The sequence below is a fragment of the Salvelinus alpinus genome, chromosome 17, assembly GCF_045679555.1.
Source record: "Salvelinus alpinus chromosome 17, SLU_Salpinus.1, whole genome shotgun sequence".
NCBI classification, from domain to species: domain Eukaryota; kingdom Metazoa; phylum Chordata; class Actinopteri; order Salmoniformes; family Salmonidae; genus Salvelinus; species Salvelinus alpinus.
This window is the reverse complement of record NC_092102.1, coordinates 2393281-2411214: the sequence shown is the minus strand read 5'-3', so window position 1 is coordinate 2411214 and position 17934 is coordinate 2393281. Positions and strand designations below refer to the sequence as shown.

Here is a 17934-nt window from a genome sequence, read left to right as displayed (position 1 = left end):
CTGCCTCAGAATGCTATTTTCTGTATTCTCCACATAGAGAGAGAGACCAATCACAACAACAGACTATGATGGACACTGACAGTTGGTTACTTGGTTCAATAAAGTAAGTCTTTATTTTTCTGTTTCATTCTGTTTGTGATCTGCACCACTATCAAAGGGTACACACTTAATTCATTTAACTTAATACTCAGATGTGGATGTACTGGATACTACACACCACATCAGTATGTGAGCAATAACATGAGGTTATAAATATTTTAAAGACAATATCCTAATGTAAAAGTATAAAATATGATGAATTTGGTGTACTATTTATAGGGCTAGGTTAAAACTATTATTTTGATCTCACGGATGGTCAGTCCTTGCATCCATAGCTATGTCTATGAATTTGAGAGTGGTTACATTTCTCCAGCCCCATTCAGCTGTTGACCAAAACAGTGCCGGGGTGTTCGTGTTGGTGTTGTTAGATCTGCAAATTCCCCCTTTAAGTTAGTCTGCCCCATTTCTTTTTGTTGTTGTTATATCTGCATGATTTTCTACCAAAGCATTTCAACAGACCTCACACAAGACTAAAATAGTTTCTGTAATTAGAAAAAACTCTATTTTTTTACCCCCAAAAAAGAACAAATGTAGCGTCACTAAAGCACTGAGTTACACGATCTCAGTCAAAAGAGCACATTAACCGTTTTGACCTGCCCAACTTCACCTGGCAACAGAGAGATCTCTTAAAATAATTATATAACAATATAGTAGATCGGCCAACCGGGAAAAAGTGTATGAAAAAATATTTCTTGTTAAAAGCCGTCATCTGGGGGCCTCCCGAGTGGCGCAGTGGTCTAAGGCACTGCATTGCAGTTCTAGCTGTGCCACTAGAGATTCTGGGTTCGAGTCAGGCTCTGTCGCAGCTGGCCGCAAACGGGAGACCCATGGGGTGGTGCACAATTGGCCCAGCGTCGTCCGGGTTAGTGGAGGGTTTGGCCGGCAGGGATGTCCTTGTCCCATCGCGCACTAGCGACTCCTGTGGCGGGCCGGTCGGAGTGCACGCTGACACGGTTGCCAGGTGTACGGTGTTTCCTCCGACACGTTGGTGCGGCTGGCTTCCGGGTTAAGTGGGCATTGTGTCAAGAAGCAGTGCGGCTTGGATGGGTTGTGTTTCGGAGGACGCACGGCTCGCGACCTTCGCCTCTCCTGAGTCTGTACGGGAGTTGGAGCGATGAGACAAGACTGTAACTACCAATTGGATACCATGAAAAAGGGGCTAAATACATTAAATTAAACACAAGTTGTCCACCCTTGGCCTCTGTATAACCAACATTGATAATAAACTAAATAAATAAGTTAATCAAAACAAATGTTCTTCCCACGAAACAGTCAGAAACTATAAGTGATAGTTCACATTTAAGAACTTTTGAAAACAAAGTGTGAACAGTAATCAAACAAGTACACATTATACAAAACATTTCTTAGGGGACTAAATTAATACTTTCTGATTGTGGCCTATGCTACAAAGATCACGAACTGAATATTTCCAACATCTCACACAATAAACCATTTTTTGATTTTTTTTTTTACATATTTGATATAAACATGGCAACAAAGAACAAAGAAATGAAAGCTGACAGTAAAATACTCCATTCTCGGAGTAAGAAAATAGAGCTGTGCTGCAACCAGGTAAATTCAACAGAAGGATGCATTGTTGATTGCTGTGTGAATGTCTTTGCGTGTGTGCCTATGCATTCATGCATGCATTCGTGTATATTTATCTCAGATCATGTATTGCTATTGCTATGCCATCTTATTTTTTCAACAAAGAACATTAATAATAATAAGTACAGTAAGATCAACAGTTGTCAATTATTTACAATTGTATGATCATATGACCAAATATACAGAATGTCATATAAAGAATAGTGACAGTTGGTACCTTTTCGTATTCTTTAAATCTGCCATAACATGAAACACTGAATGTAAACATTGCAGTACATAGTTTTTGTAAGATTTGGTAAGGCCCCAATTTTTTTTATAAATAAAAAATATTTGGTAAGACTAACAATGTTCATTATACTCCAAGACCTCCAGCACAGTATTTGCTAAATATATAAGCCTACTTCAACCTATATAATATACTGTCACTCGTATCACTCACACGCTACGCACCGTACCTCAAAACACCTCTAACGCCTCCACAACAAATACCAATATATATTTTGTTAACATATTTTTTATATAAATTAGGCTTATAATTTTTTACAGAAATTACAGTTCGACATCATGTCTGTGGAGGAACTATAATTTGTGCAGCAGTCTACCATGAGGCAAACCCCTTGCACTGGAGCATCTGAATTGGCCCTTTACAACAGGCCTCCAACCAATACCCCATGAAAGTGATGCGTTCCTATGTCATACGTCCGTATCCATGTCCCTGGGCCCGGTTTTCCAAAAGCATCTTGAAGGAGAATTTCATTATTTAGGAACCTAATCTGTAAATTTGTGATGTACTGTAAATGGCATGCTATAGAAGGGTCCAGACACTTTTTTTGCATTTTCACTTGGTTTTGAGAAACTTACACTAGCAGCGATTGGCTTTCTGAGTTCCAGGACATCCAAAGAACACCAAAACACATATTTTTACAAACGGCAAAGCTCTTAGTATCGTGATGCAGGTCTTTAGAATCTTTACAGACGACATTGCGGATAAAGTTCAGAATGACACAATGTTATAATCCATTTTGTGGTGTGGGGCAATGACCATAGGTTGTGTGAGGACCAAGTTAAAGAAAATAAATAAAACAACTTTTTAAAATCAATAATATACATATTAACAACTGCAACAGTGATGAATGTGGGGGAGAGTAAAAGTCAGTTGGGGGGATGGGGGGAAAATGTCCATACAGGGAGAAGCATGTAAGGTAAATAACCGTTGAGGGGGTGTGGGGGGGAAATGTCCATAGGGGGTGTAGCGGGGGGGAAATGTCCATGGGGAGTGGCAGGGGGAGATGGAAGGCTCGTCAGGATGTCCAGGACCCAGTTACATACGGAGGAGTTCAGACCCATGGCCGTGAGCTTTGTAATGAGCTTATAGGGCACTATGGTATTGAAGACCGAGCTGTAGTCGATGAACAGCATCCTCACATGTGCATTGCTTTTGTCCAGGTGGATAAGGGAAGTGTGCAGGACAATGGCGATTGCGTTGTCTGTGAATCTGTCAGGGCGGTAGGCGAACTGGAGAGGGTCGAGTGTGTTGGGTAGGGAGGTGATATGGTCTATGACTAGCCTCTCGAAGCACTTCATGATGACGGAAGTGACTGCTGCTGGTCGGTAGTCATTCAGTTCAGTTACTTTCCCTTTCTTGGGCACAGGGATGATAGTGGACATCTTGAAGCAGGTGGGTATAGCGGCCTGAGCTAGGGAGAGATTGACAATGTCAGAGAACACAACAGCCAGCTGGTCTGCACATGCTCTGAGGGCTCGGCTAGGGATGCCATCTGCCATACATCCTCAGTGGAGACTGTGAGTGTGTAGCCCACGTTGTCATCGTGGGCTCTCCTGGGCAGCTCAGGGTCATTGTGCTCAAAACGTGAGAAAAAGGTGTTTAGCACCTCCGGTAGGGTGGCATTGGTGACCTGCCACACATGCCTTGTGTCTGACCCGCTGAATTGCTCCTCCACTTTGTCCCTATACTTGTGTTTTGCCATCTTGATCGATCTGAGTAGGTCTTATTTGTACTGTTCAACCAAACTATTGTCCCTGGTAACCTTGCCCTGTTTATAAGCAGCATCGCTCTCTTTCAGTTTTCCTACAAGGCTGCTATCAAACCGCGGTTTTTGATTCAGGAACGTTTTGAAAGACACTATTGGTATCACGTCATCTATGCATTTTCTTATGAATCCGGTGACTGAGTCGGTGTATTCATTGATTTTGAACATATTCCAGTCCATGTGATCAACACAGTCTTGGAGCATCCCATCTTCAATTTTATCGATTATTAACGTTAAAAAATACCTAAAGTTGTATTACATAAGTAGTTTGACATTTTTTGGCAAAGTTTAAAGGTAACCTTTGATATATTTTGTCGTCATGTTTGAGCAAGTTGGAACCGGTGTTTTTCTGGATCAAACGCGCCAAATAAATGGACATTTTGGACATATATCGACGGAATTAATCGAACAAAAGGACCATTTGTGATGTTTATGGGACATATTGGAGTGCCAACAACAGAAGCTCGTCAAAGGTAAGGCATGAATTATATTTTTATTCTGCGTTTTGTGTCGCTCCTGCAGGGTTGAAATGTTTTCTCTCTTTTGTTTACAATGGTGTTATGCTCAGATAATAGCATCGTATGCTTTCGCTGAAAAGCCTATTTGAATTCTGACATGTTGGCTGGATTCACAACCAGTGTAGCTTTAATTTGATATCTTTCATGTGTGATTTAATGAAAGTTTGATTTTATAGTAATTTTCATAGTCATTCATTTTAATGTGGCGCTATGCATTTTCTCAGGCTTTTTGCCAAGTGATACAGTAGCTTCTTGCCTAAACTCAGATTTTTGGATATAAATATGAACTTTACCGAACATAAAATACATGTATTGTGTAACATGAAGTCCTATGAGTGTCATCTGATGAAGATTATCAAAGGTTAGTGATGCATTTTATCTCTATTTCTGCTTTTTGTTAATGCTCTCTTTAGCTGGAAACATGGCTGTCTTTTTCTGTGACTTGGCTCATACCTTACATAATCGTTTGGTGTGCTTTCGTCGTAAAACCCTTTTTGAAATCGGACACTTTGGCTGGATTTATAACAAGTGTAGCTTTAACATGGTGTAAAATACTTGTATGTTTGAGGAATTTAAATTATGGGATTTCTGTTGTTTTGAATATGGCGCACTGCAGTATCACTGGCTGTTGATGAGGTGAGACGCTAACGTCCCACCTACCCTAGAGAGGTTAAAGTCCACCGCAACAATGAACGTTGTCTCCAGTTTGTTCAGGGTCCAATGAAGATCTTTGAGATCCTTTTTGGTGTCGGCTTGGGATGGGATGTACACAGACATGGCGAAAATCCCTGAGAACTCTCTCGGTAGCTAAAAAGGCCGACATTTGATGGCCAAGTATTCCAAGTAGGGGGAACAGAAGCTCGCAAGTTCATGTACGTTTCCTCCATCGCACCATGTGCTGTTGGTCATAGAGCAGAGCCCAACACCTTTGCTCTTGCCAGAGAGAGCCCAACATTGGCGAGTAATATGCTCGGTAATGGAGGACGGGATGCACAGCGTCTTAATCTCACTAAGATCCCGCCACGTCTGCCTCTCCGTTGGCATCTTCGCTTCCTACTCTCAGGTAGGGAGGTCGGGTGGACGGTGAGTACAGAGTGATTCATATTCTAATAGTTCTACCCGGGTGTATGTAGTAATGCATGAAGTAAAATGATTATGAAAATTTGAGAAAAACAGTAGAAAACACACACAAAAAAAGTAGAAACCTGCAATGTTTTATCAGAGCTCGAGGCGAGGCGCCCTCGGTCGGTGCTATCTTAACCACACACACGTACAGAGATCTCCGCTAAACATAGAATTAAGACGTTTATCTGTCTCTCTGTGACCACCGATAACTTCAGAACGAAGTTGACTACAAATACAAAGTTGGCAATGTCTTTGCAATTGTTACAAACAAGCAAATGACAAACAACGCTTCAAATGAAAACTACGATGACTGCATTCAAATAGAAATAATATAGGCTACATAGGCCTATATGCAGTATTTCAATCATATTGAAATACATTTTATGTTCAATCAGTTATATTTTGCTCATGTTAGGCTAAGCTCATTTTGGCCTCACTATTTGTCATTATGTGTAGCAACATGTGCAATGATGTGCCATATTTTGTGCATTATTATCGGATAAGCGTTAGAATAAGCAGCCTCAATATTTGCTGCCATATTTGGAAATATCTAAACTGATCCGAGAGCAGCACTGCCTTTCTTTCGACCCTATCAGTATCGACACATGCTCCAACGACGCATTTAGCAAACATTCTCTCTGCGTGGTGTTTTGGGAAACGCATGTTACATCTTCGGCCGTTGTAGGAACGATAAAAATGTTTAAAACACTCGTAAGCCTAAGTTACATCACTATTGGGAAACCGGGCCCAGGTCTTTTGAATGGTAATGAAGACTATATCATCAAATTCAGGAAAACAAGGTCATTTAAGATATATATGATATAACATCATATTCATATTCGGGATTTAGTCATTACAATGCCCTTTCTAAAAATATTTGACGCTCAAGAAGTAAGACACAGAAAGGTAGAAAAGTCTCATTTGAACTACATCCTGCTGCTTTGACAGCATGCCGGAACATGCATGCTCTAGCCGAGAACTTACTCGTTTCGTCCTGCAAATTGGCATTTATATTTCGATTTATATTTAAAAAAAATACTTTTACTGTTTATTGATGCCAAGTTGTGGAAAGAACTGTAGCCTGGATCCCTTCATCAAACAAACATAAACTATGCGGTTTCACCAACAAAAAAACATTTCCCATCAACAAATGCAGATCCATAATGTCAAGGAACAAAACTTATGATATGTCGGGTTGAATGTGTCCCTCGCTATCAAATAAGCGTTTAAAATACATTTTTATCCAGGGTCTTCCATGTTCCGGCTGTGGGCTGCCATTGTAGATCACGCAGGAGCTAACTCTCACAGTAAGAACCCGTTACTTACAGGCTGTTTGATGTGTTGTATATTAGCTTCATGCTTCTTGGCCATCAAATACATTGAAAACCAGCATATGGTAGAGTATACAATTTAATATATATCTTAAATGACCACGTTTTCGTGACTTTGACGATGCAAATTTTAGGCAAATTTTTTGCCTACAAAACAAGGGAAACGGAACTAAAATTGACATAACTTGCACATCGTATAGCGTCACACGCTGCTGAGGGAAACTCCACTCCTTTAAAATTTACTCTCTCCTAATTGGTCCCACTCTACCTGCCAACTCCTCAGACCTATGACCCCTATTCTGACCTCCTGACCTCTAGCTCTGACCTCTGATTGATTGGCCTTTAGAAGACCCAGCTGACAGGAACCCACTGCTGTTCTGAGCTCAGTCTCTCCAGTGCCGTCTTCAGGCCGCAGAAGGCCCCCTCCAGGCTGTCGTTGATGATGTTCAGGTCAAAGTAATGTCCGTAGGCACGCTGGATCTTCTCGCTCTCATCCAATGTCCTCTTCAGCTCAGAGTCCTGCATGGGAGGAACAACATGGTGATGATAGTGGTCATAGAGGTCTATGATAGAGGTCTATGCCCAAACAGTTCGAGCTTCTATTTTTAAAAATGTTTCTCTCCAGAAATAAGTCTCTCACTGTTGCCGCCTGTCATAGACCCCCCTTAGCTCCCAGCTGTGCCCTGGACACCATATGTAAATTGATTGCCCCCCATCTAGCTTCAGAGTTAGTTCTGTTAGGTGACCAAAACTGGGATATGCTTAACACCCTGGCAGTCCTACAATCTAAGCTAGATGCCCTCAATCTCACACAAATGATCAAGGAACCCACCAGGTACAACCCCAAATCCGTAAACATGGGCACCCTCATAGATATTATCCTGACCACCAAATACACCTCTGCTGTTTTCAATCATAATCTCAGCGATCACTGCCTCATTGCCTGCATCCGCTATGAGTCCGCGGTCAAACAACCACCCCTCATCACTGTCAAACGCTCCCTAAAACACTTCTGCGAGGAGGCCTTTCTAATCGACCTGGCCCGGGTATCCTGGAAAGATATTGACCTCATCCCGTCAGTAGAGGATGCCTGGTCGTTCTTTAAAAGTAATTTCCTCGCCATCTTAAATAAGCATGCCCCATTCAAAAAATGTAGAACTAAGAACAGATATAGCCCATGGTTCACTCCAGACCTGACTGCCCTCGACCAGCACAAAAACATCCTGTGGCAGACTGCACTAGCATTGAATAGTCCCCGCGATACGCAACTCTTCAGGGAAGTCAGCAACCAATACACGCAGTCAGTTAGGAAAGCAAAGGCTAGCTTTTTCACACAGAAATTTGCATCCTGTAGCTCTAACTCCAAAATATTTTGGGACACTGTAAAGTCCATGGAGAATAAGAGCACCTCCTCCCAGCTGCCCACTGCACTGAGGCTAGGAAACACTGTCACCACCGATAAATCCACGATAATCGAGAATTTCAATAAGCATTTCTCTACGGCTGGCCATGCTTTCCTCCTGGCTACCCCAACCCCGGCCAACAGCTCCGCACCCCCCGCAGCTACTTGCCCAAGCCTTCCCAGCTTCTCCTTCACCCAAATCCAGTTAGCAGATGTTCTGAAAGAGCTGCAAAACCTGGACCCGTACAAATTAGCTGGGCTAGACAATCTGGACCCTCTCTTTCTAAAATTATCCGCCGCCATTGTTGCAACACCTATTACCAGTCTGTTCAACCTCTCTTTCGTATCGTCCGAGATCCCTAAAGATTGGAAAGCTGCCGCGATCATCCCCCTCTTCAAAGGGGGTGACACTCTAGACCCAAACTGTTATAGACCTATATCCATCCTGCCCTGCTTTCTAAAGTCTTTGAAAGCCAAGTTAACAAACAGATCACTGACCATTTCGAATACCACCGCACCTTCTCCGCTGTGCAATCCGGTTTCCGAGCTGGTCACGAGCGTGGCTGAGGGGCACCCAAGGAATTAAACGATATCATAACCACCATCGATAAAAGACAGTACTGTGCAGCCGCCTTCATCGACCTGGCCAAGGCTTTCGACTCTGTCAATCACCGTATTCTTATCGGCAGACTCAATAGCCTTGGTTTCTCAAATGACTGCCTCGCCTGGTTCACCAACTATTTCTCAGATAGAGTTCAGTGTGTCAAATCGGAGGGCCTGTTATCCGGACCTCTGGCAGTCTCTATGGGGGTGCCACAGGGTTCAATTCTCGGGCCAACTCTTTTCTCTGTATATATCAACAATGTCGCTCTTGCTGCGGGTGATTCCCTGATCCACCTCTACGCAGACGACACTATTCTGTATACATCTGGCCCTTCTTTGGACACTGTGTTAACTAACCTCCAAACAAGCTTCAATGCCATACAACACTCATTCCGTGGCCTCCAACTGCTCTTAAACGCTAGTAAACCTAAATGCATGCTTTTCAACCGATCGCTGCCTGCACCCGCCTTCCCGAATAGCATCACTACTCTGGACGGTTCTGACCTAGAATATGTGGACAACTACAAATATCGAGGTGTCTGGCTAGACTGTAAACTCTCCTTCCAGAGTCATATTAAACATCTCCAATCCAAAATTAAATCTAGAATCGGCTTCCTATTTCACAACAAAGTCTCCTTCACTCACGCTGCCAAACATACCCTCGTAAAACTGACTATCCTACCGATCCTCGACTTCGGCGATGTCATTTACAAAATAGCCTCCAACACTCTACTCAGCAAACTGGGTGCAGTCTATCACAGTGCCATCCGTTTTGTTACCAAAGCCCCATATACCACCCACCACTGCGACCTGTATGCTCTCGTCAGCTGGCCCTCGCTACATATTCGTCGCCAGACCGACTGGCTCCAGGTCATCTATAAGTCTTTGCTAGGTAAAGCTTCGCCTTATCTGAATGTGAATGTGATCCAAGATGGCGTAGCAGTCGGACGTGTGTTTGTCTTGTCTTGTCCCGTGTAAATAGTCCTCGTATTTTTCGTATACATTTCGTATATATTTTAATTTCACTTTCCATCTAGGAACTGAATATACATTCCTACATTCCGCCTCACCCAATGTGGTACGGACCTGCTATTTTTTATACTTTAGAACCGTAACCCCAATCAGAAGCTAGCCAGATAACTAGCTACTAGCTAGTAGTCAGTTAGCCACTGCTGCGGTCTTCACCCTTAACTCGGACACAGCCAACTTCAGCTCGGGCCAATACCTGCCAGTCTGCAAGCGCGATATCAACCCAGAGCATATAGGACTGCTTTTTCTCTACCACATCACCGGATTCCTGACGCAAGCTCTGGACTATTACACCGTATCATCACAGCTAGCTAGCTGCAACCGAGTGGCTACTACTGGCTAACACCTCTGTCCCGAAGCAAGCACCAGTTAGCCTTGAGCTAGCCTCGAGCTAGGCCCATCTGCCGGCTAGCCGAAGAGGTCTACCAGCGAATTCTTGGGCTACAATACCTCTTTTGCCAATTGGACTGGACCTTTTTTGCCAACACAGAGCCCTGCCAATCCATCACAACTGGTCAGCTACAAGCTAATTTAGCCATTTTTTTGCCGCTGCTAGTAGCTTTTACCTTCTGCACAGACACCAGCCCTGTTATTAGCCTGGATATTACTCACCAATTTACCAGCATCGGACTGTCTCTCGACAACAACGCCGGATTCCTGCCGTAATCCCTGAGCCACTACTTCTGATCCTCACAGCTAGCTTGCAGCTAGCGCAGCTAGCGCCACTGCCACAAAGCTAGCACCAGTTAGCAAACACAATTCTACAATTCACAACCTCTCTTTCGCCATCCGGCTTGGATTCTCTGTCGACACGACCACGTCTGAGCAGACCCCCTCCGTCTGAGCAGACCACCCCCCGGGCTACTAACTTTAAACGCCGCGTGCTAGCTTAGTGGAGGCCTCCCTGCTCCATCTACGGCTGCCCGCTGGACACTATGATCACTTGGCTACATAGCTGATGCATGCTTGACTGTCCATTAATTCACGGTACTCCATTCTGTTTATTTGTGTTTTATCTGTCGGCTCTGTGCTTTAACTCAGGATCTGTGTGTAGTTAATCCGACCCTCTCTGCCTAGTCGTCGCCATTTTTACCTGTTGTTGCTGTGTTAGACTAGCACCCTGTTATTGCTGCTGTTATCTTACCTGTTGTTTTAGCTAGCTCTCCCAATCAAGACCTGCAATCACTTTATGCCTTATTGTATGTCTCTCTCAAATATCAATATGCCTTGCATACTGTTGTTCAGGCTAGTTATCATTATCATTGTTTTGGTTTGCAATGGACCCTGTAGTTCCACTCTCCGTACCTCTGATACCTCCTTTGTCCCACCCCCCACACATGCGGTGACCTCACCCATTGAGACCAGCATGTCCAGAGATACAACCTCTCTTATCATCACCCAGTGCCTGGGCTTGCCTCCGCTGTACCCGCGCCCCACCATACCCCTGTCTGCACATTATGCCCAGAATCTATTCTACCACGCCCATAAATCTGCTCCTTTTATTCTTTGTCCCCAACGCTCTAGGCGACCAGTTTTGATAGCCTTTAGCCGCACCCTCATCCTACTACTCCTCTGTTCCTCGGGTGATGTGGAGGTAAACCCAGGCCCTGCATGTCCCCAGTCACCCTCATTTGTTGACTTCTGTGATCGAAAAAGCCTTGGCCTCATGCATGTCAACATCAGAAGCCTCCTCCCTAAGTTTGCCTTACTCACCGCTTTAGCACACTCTGCCAACCCTGATGTCCTTGCCGTGTCCGAATCCTGGCTTAGGAAGGCCACCAAAAATTCTGGGATTTCCATACCCAACTATAACACTTTCCGTCAAGATAGAACTGCCAAAGGGGGAGGAGTTGCAATCTACTGCAGAGATAGCCTGCAAAGTTCTGTCATACTTTCCAGGTCTATGCCCAAACAGTTCGAACTTCTAATTTTAAAAATTAATCTCTCCAAAAATAAGTCTCTCACTGTTGCCGCCTGCTACCGACCCCCCTCAGCTCCCAGCTGTGCCCTGGACACCATCTGTGAATTGATCGCTCCCCATCTAGCTTCAGAGTTTGTTCTGTTAGGTGACCTAAACTGGGATATGCTTAACACCCCGGCAGTCCTACAATCCAAGCTTGATGCCCTCAATCTCACACAAATCATCAAGGAACCCACCAGGTACAACCCTAAATCCGTAAACATGGGCACCCTAATAGACATTATCCTGACCAACCTGCCCTCCAAATACACCTCTGCTGTCTTCAATCAAGATCTCAGCGATCACTGCCTCATTGCCTGTATCCGCCACGGGTCCGCGGTCAAACGACCACCCCTCATCACTGTCAAACGCTCCCTAAAACACTTCTGCGAGCAGGCCTTTCTAATCGACCTGGCCCGGGTACCCTGGAAGGATATTGACCTCATCCCGTCAGTTGAGGATGCCTGGTCATTCTTTAAAAGTTACTTCCTCACCATATTAGACAAGCATGCTCCGTTCAAAAAATGCAGAACCAAGAACAGATATAGCCCTTGGTTCACTCCAGACCTGACTGCCCTCGACCAGCACAAAAACATCCTGTGGCGAACTGCAATAGCATCGAAGAGCCCCCGCGATATGCAACTGTTCAGGGAAGTCAGGAACCAATACACGCAGTCAGTCAGGAAAGCAAAGGCCAGCTTTTTCAAGCAGAAATTTGCATCCTGTAGCTCTAACTCCAAAAAGTTCTGGGATACTGTAAAGTCCATGGAGAACAAGAGCACCTCCTCCCAGCTGCCCACTGCACTGAGGCTAGGTAACACGGTCACCACCGATAAATCCGTGATAATCGAAGACTTCAACAAGCATTTCTCAATGGCTGGCCATGCCTTCCTCCTGGCGACTCCAACCTTGGCCAACAGCCCCGCCCCCCCCGCTGCTACTCGCCCAAGCCTCCCCAGCTTCTCCTTTACCCAAATCCAGATAGCAGATGTTCTGAAAGAGCTGGAAAACCTGGACCCATACAAATCTGCTGGGCTTGACAATCTGGACCCCCTATTTCTGAAACTGTCCGCCGCCATTGTCGCACCCCCTATTACCAGCCTGTTCAACTCTCCTTCGTATCATCTGAGATCCCCAAGGATTGGAAAGCTGCCGCGGTCATCCCCCTCTTCAAAGGGGGAGACACCCTGGACCCAAACTGTTACAGACCTATATCCATCCTGCCCTGCCTATCTAAGGTCTTCGAAAGCCAAGTCAACAAACAGATCACTGACCATCTCGAATCCCACCGTACCTTCTCCGCTGTGCAATCCGGTTTCCGAGCCGGTCACGGGTGCACCTCAGCCACGCTCAAGGTACTAAACGATATCATAACCGCCATCGATAAAAGACATTACTGTGCAGCCGTCTTCATCGACCTGGCCAAGGCTTTCGACTCTGTCAATCACCATATTCTTATCGGCAGACTCAGTAGCCTCGGTTTTTCTAATGACTGCCTTGCCTGGTTCACCAACTACTTTGCAGACAGAGTTCAGTGTGTCAAATCGGAGGGCATGTTGTCCGGTCCTCTGGCAGTCTCTATGGGGGTACCACAGGGTTCAATTCTCGGGCCGACTCTTTTCTCTGTATACATCAATGATGTTGCTCTTGCTGCGGGCGATTCCCTGATCCACCTCTACGCAGACGACACCATTCTATATACTTCCGGCCCTTCCTTGGACACTGTGCTATCTAACCTCCAAACGAGCTTCAATGCCATACAACACTCCTTCCGTGGCCTCCAACTGCTCTTAAACGCTAGTAAAACCAAATACATGCTTTTCAACCGTTCGCTGCCTGCACCCGCACGCCCGACTAGCATCACCACCCTGGACGGTTCCGACCTAGAATATGTGGACATCTATAAGTACCTAGGTGTCTGGCTAGACTGCAAACTCTCCTTCCAGACTCATATCAAACATCTCCAATCCAAAATCAAATCAAGAATCGGCTTTCTATTCCGCAACAAAGCCTCCTTCACTCACGCCGCCAAACTTACCCTAGTAAAACTGACTATCCTACCGATCCTCGACTTCGGCGATGTCATCTACAAAATAGCTTCCAATACTCTACTCAGCAAACTGGATGCAGTTTATCACAGTGCCATTCGTTTTGTTACTAAAGCACCTTATACGACCCACCACTGCGACCTGTATGCCCTAGTCGGCTGGCCCTCGCTACATGTTCGTCGTCAGACCCACTGGCTCCAGGTCATCTACAAGGCTATGCTAGGTAAAGTGCCGCCTTATCTCAGTTCACTGGTCACGATGGCTACACCCACCCGCAGCACGCGCTCCAGCAGGTGTATCTCACTGATCATCCCTAAAGCCAAAACCTCATTTGGACGCCTTTCCTTCCAGTTCTCTGCTGCCTGCGACTGGAACGAATTGCAAAAATCTCTGAAGTTGGAGACTTTTATCTCCCTCAACAACTTTAAAAATCTGCTATCCGAGCAGCTAACCGATCGCTGCAGCTGTACATAGTCCATCTGTAAACTACCCACCCAATTTACCTACCTCACCCCCCATACTGCTTTTATTTATTTACTTTTCTGCTCTTTTGCACACCAGTATCTCTTCTTGCACATGATCATCTGATGATTTATCACTCCAGTGTTAATCTGCTAAATTGTAATTATTCGATTTACTGCCTACCTCATGCCTTTTGCACACATTGTATATAGATTCTCTTTTTTTTTTCTACCATGTTATTGACTTGTTTATTGTTTACTCCATGTGTAACTCTGTGTTGTCTGTTCACACTGCTATGCTTTATCTTGGCCAGGTCGCAGTTGAAAATGAGAACTTGTTCTCAACTAGCCTACCTGGTTAAATAAAGGTGAAATAAAATAAAAAAATTAAAAAAATCTCAGCTCACTGGTCACTATAACAACACCCACCCGTAGCACGCGCTCCAGCAGGTATATCTCACTGGTCATTACCAAAGCCAACACCTCATTTGGCCGCCTTTCCTTCCAGTTATCTGCTGCCAATGACTGGAACGAATTTCAAAAATCGCTGAAGTTGGAGACATATCTCCCTCACTAACTTTAAGCATCAGCTATCTGAGCAGCTTGCCGATCGCTGCAGCTGTACACAGTCCATCTGTAAATGGCCCATCCAATCTACCTACCTCATCCCCATATTGTTTTTATTAACTTTTTTGCTCTTTTGCACACCAGTATTTCTACTTGCACATCATTATCTGCACATCTATCACTCCAGTGTTAATTTTTTAAATTGTAATTACTTTGCTACTATTGCCTATTGTGCCCATTCAAAAAGCATCTCAGAGTAGGAGTGCTGATGTAGGACTGTACATCAGGTCAAACTGATACTATGACATGACCGAGACGGTAACAAGGGGTGATGTAACACTGAGATTAGTGGTACACAGTCAGAAATGAATTGGTGTAAATGGCCTTATTAAATATGATGAATTGCTAGGGTTAATGCATTTTCAACATACCAGTCATACATTTCAACGCGTTTCAAACAACATATTCTGCTAACTGGAACAATGATGTAGCTATGATACAACTGTCCAGTCTGTCTGGGACTCACCGTTAACTGCTTAGTCATCACTCCGGCTTCTTTGGCAGACTTATTCATGGCTTTGAGGACCTCGTAATCTGGAGCCTCAATAAACACCACGTAGGGAAGGAACTCTGATGTCCGCAGAACCTTAAGTGCCTGCAGAAAGAAATGAAATAGTTCAAAAGCAGTTTTAATAATAGATTATTAATAGATGCTAATGCGGTAACGAGCAAATTAGCTATGAACCACTTGGGAATATTGAGTCTCATTAAAGTATTCCATTCCTTCCATTTCATCTCCGTAATGCAAACCTTGGCTTTGGTTAAAAAATAAGAACGTTCTATAATAATCCTTTTACTTCACTGTTCTATGTGCCAAAGTTTGGCGGTAATGTAGCCAACAATCTCAATAAAACAATAAAATACGAAGGAGGGACAGAATTCTGTTGTCCTTTCAAAAATAAAGAAAAAGGTTAAGATCAACCTCTTCTCTGGACATTGATGCAGAGAAAATGTGTCTGGAGAATTATACCGATGAATGAATTAAAGATGCCCAGATGCTATAGTCTACCTGTGGGTTGACATCCAGAATGCAGATCTTTCCAGCATCCACCACCTCATGGATGGAGTTGATCTTCGTGCCGTAGAGGTTCCCGTCGTACTCGCCATGCTCCAGGAAGCGTCCATTCTTAATGTCCATATCCATCTCAGTGCGAGTCATGAACGAATACATCTGTCCATCCTTCTCATCCACCTTGGGCTTCCTCGAAGTAACTGGAAACAGGTAATAAAGAGAGATTGATGGTTGTTGTTGGGTTTTGTACATAAAGGTATAGCAAATGACAAACACAGTGCTGAGCAACGCACACAGAATAAAAAAAATGTAGTCCTTGTATCTCATACAAATGTGAATACAGTATTTGTATTTCTAAATTGTTTTTTAAATATTTCTTTAATATGGCATAAATCAAAGAGGGTCAATGTCAATGGCTTGTCAGTGTTAAATGCTACTGTAGTGCTACTCACAGGGGATGGTGGTCCCGTAGCGCAGGGGGTCTGACACCAACAGTTTGTTTTTTAGACTACGGCGGCCCACTCCCTGTGCTCCAATCAGAACCAACGTCTTCCGGCGAAACGGGGAAACCTTGGCCACCTCCTCGTAGATCCTCAGCTCGTGCCGATCAAACTCTGAACAGGAACATATTCATATCCGATATCCACATAATCAGTATTACTATCAGTATTACTTTACCTCATGTAATTCATGCTGCACACACACAATATAGCATACCACATTGACAACCGTTTACACTTTTTTCTAATAAAGTTTACAAGTAAAGAATACAATGGCAGCCGTTTCAAACATTGTTACGTTTACAAATTGTCATTTTGGCACAAAAAAAACGTACCTGCATTTTTGGTTGTCAGATACATCATCTTTTTTTTCTTCTTCGCACCCATTCCAGAACAAAGAGGACCTGAGAAAGGCAACACACAAAATTTGGTCTTCATTCAGTACTTCTCAACCCACTTAAAATGAGTCTTTATCAATTTAATGGACAAGTACCTGCCAGTCAGGGTCGGTTGCCTTTTACAATGTTGCTGTTCTGTATCGTAAATCAAGTCTGCAATATGTAGCCTGTACCACCAGAGGGGAGTATGCCAATGCATTACAGCAGGGGCCTTCAATCTTACCCAGAAACCCCCTCCCAGGCAAACAGCGACCCAGGGACCCCCTTCATATATTAGCAAAACATACAAAAATTCCCACGTCTTGTCTTATCATTAGGTGACAGATAATGGCAAGGAGGACTAATCAACATTTTATAATGAATGGATTTAGTAGATTGTTTTTCATTATTTTGACCTCCCCACACTGGATTTGTTAGAGGAAGTGTAACTCTAACATAGCCTATTAGCTATAAAGGTAACTCCAGTTTAGCTATGTGTTGGCAAAAATGTATGTTCAAGCCAAGAAAGCTGACTAGTAGTTTTATTCTCCTCTTTTATACTGTATATAAGTCATTTAAAATTTGTTTATTCTGCTGTTTCTAGTGATATTCATAAAAACGTGAATAAAAAAATAAAACCGTTTTTTTGTATATATATCTATAATTTAAAAAAATTAAGACTCCCGGTTGAATACCCTTGCATTACAGAAAGGATGTCAGTTCAATTTGATTACAACAGTACACCTGGGAATCTCTGTCACTGCCCAGTCGTCTCTTCAGTGTGGCTGGCAGGTGGGCTTTAAGGACGTTTGTTTGAAGCAGTGACAACAATGGGCATGACATAACCTTTTGATATGTCTCTTTGTTCATGGATACAATTATGACTGTGATATTGACGCAGTTTATATATTTGTTGATGGAATGCATTAAAGGGCCGGACCTTTGAGAATGGACCACTTCTGCTTTTTAAATATGGCTCGATCACATTAAAATCATATACTGAATTCTGGTTCCAATGGCTCAGTCAGTAGGACCATGGTGCTTGCAACTTGACTATTGTGTGTTTTATTCTTACATTGACTTGATACAATCAATACATGTGTTGACTATAAGTAGCTTGGGATAGGCATTTTATATACAGTCGTGGCCCCCCAAAAAATTGCACCCTTGTTACTTTTTTCAA

At 43.7% G+C, this 17934-nt stretch overlaps 1 protein-coding gene across 3 annotated transcripts in view; it reads right to left on the bottom strand.

Annotated features, from left to right (window-relative positions):
• Window positions 1-617: 617 nt before the first annotated feature.
• The window catches only part of LOC139541953 (MAGUK p55 subfamily member 2-like), an 88553-nt gene continuing 71236 nt past the window's right edge, over window positions 618-17934 (bottom strand). For all 3 annotated transcript variants that reach the window (XM_071346886.1, XM_071346884.1, XM_071346885.1), the window contains 5 exons: window positions 16710-16778; window positions 16327-16488; window positions 15872-16074; window positions 15329-15457; window positions 618-7251 (listed from right to left, as the gene is read on the bottom strand). In XM_071346886.1, the coding sequence (XP_071202987.1) occupies window positions 7075-7251; window positions 15329-15457; window positions 15872-16074; window positions 16327-16488; window positions 16710-16778 (740 nt within the window). In that variant the 3' untranslated portion in view covers window positions 618-7074. The remainder of the gene's footprint in view (window positions 7252-15328; window positions 15458-15871; window positions 16075-16326; window positions 16489-16709; window positions 16779-17934) is intronic.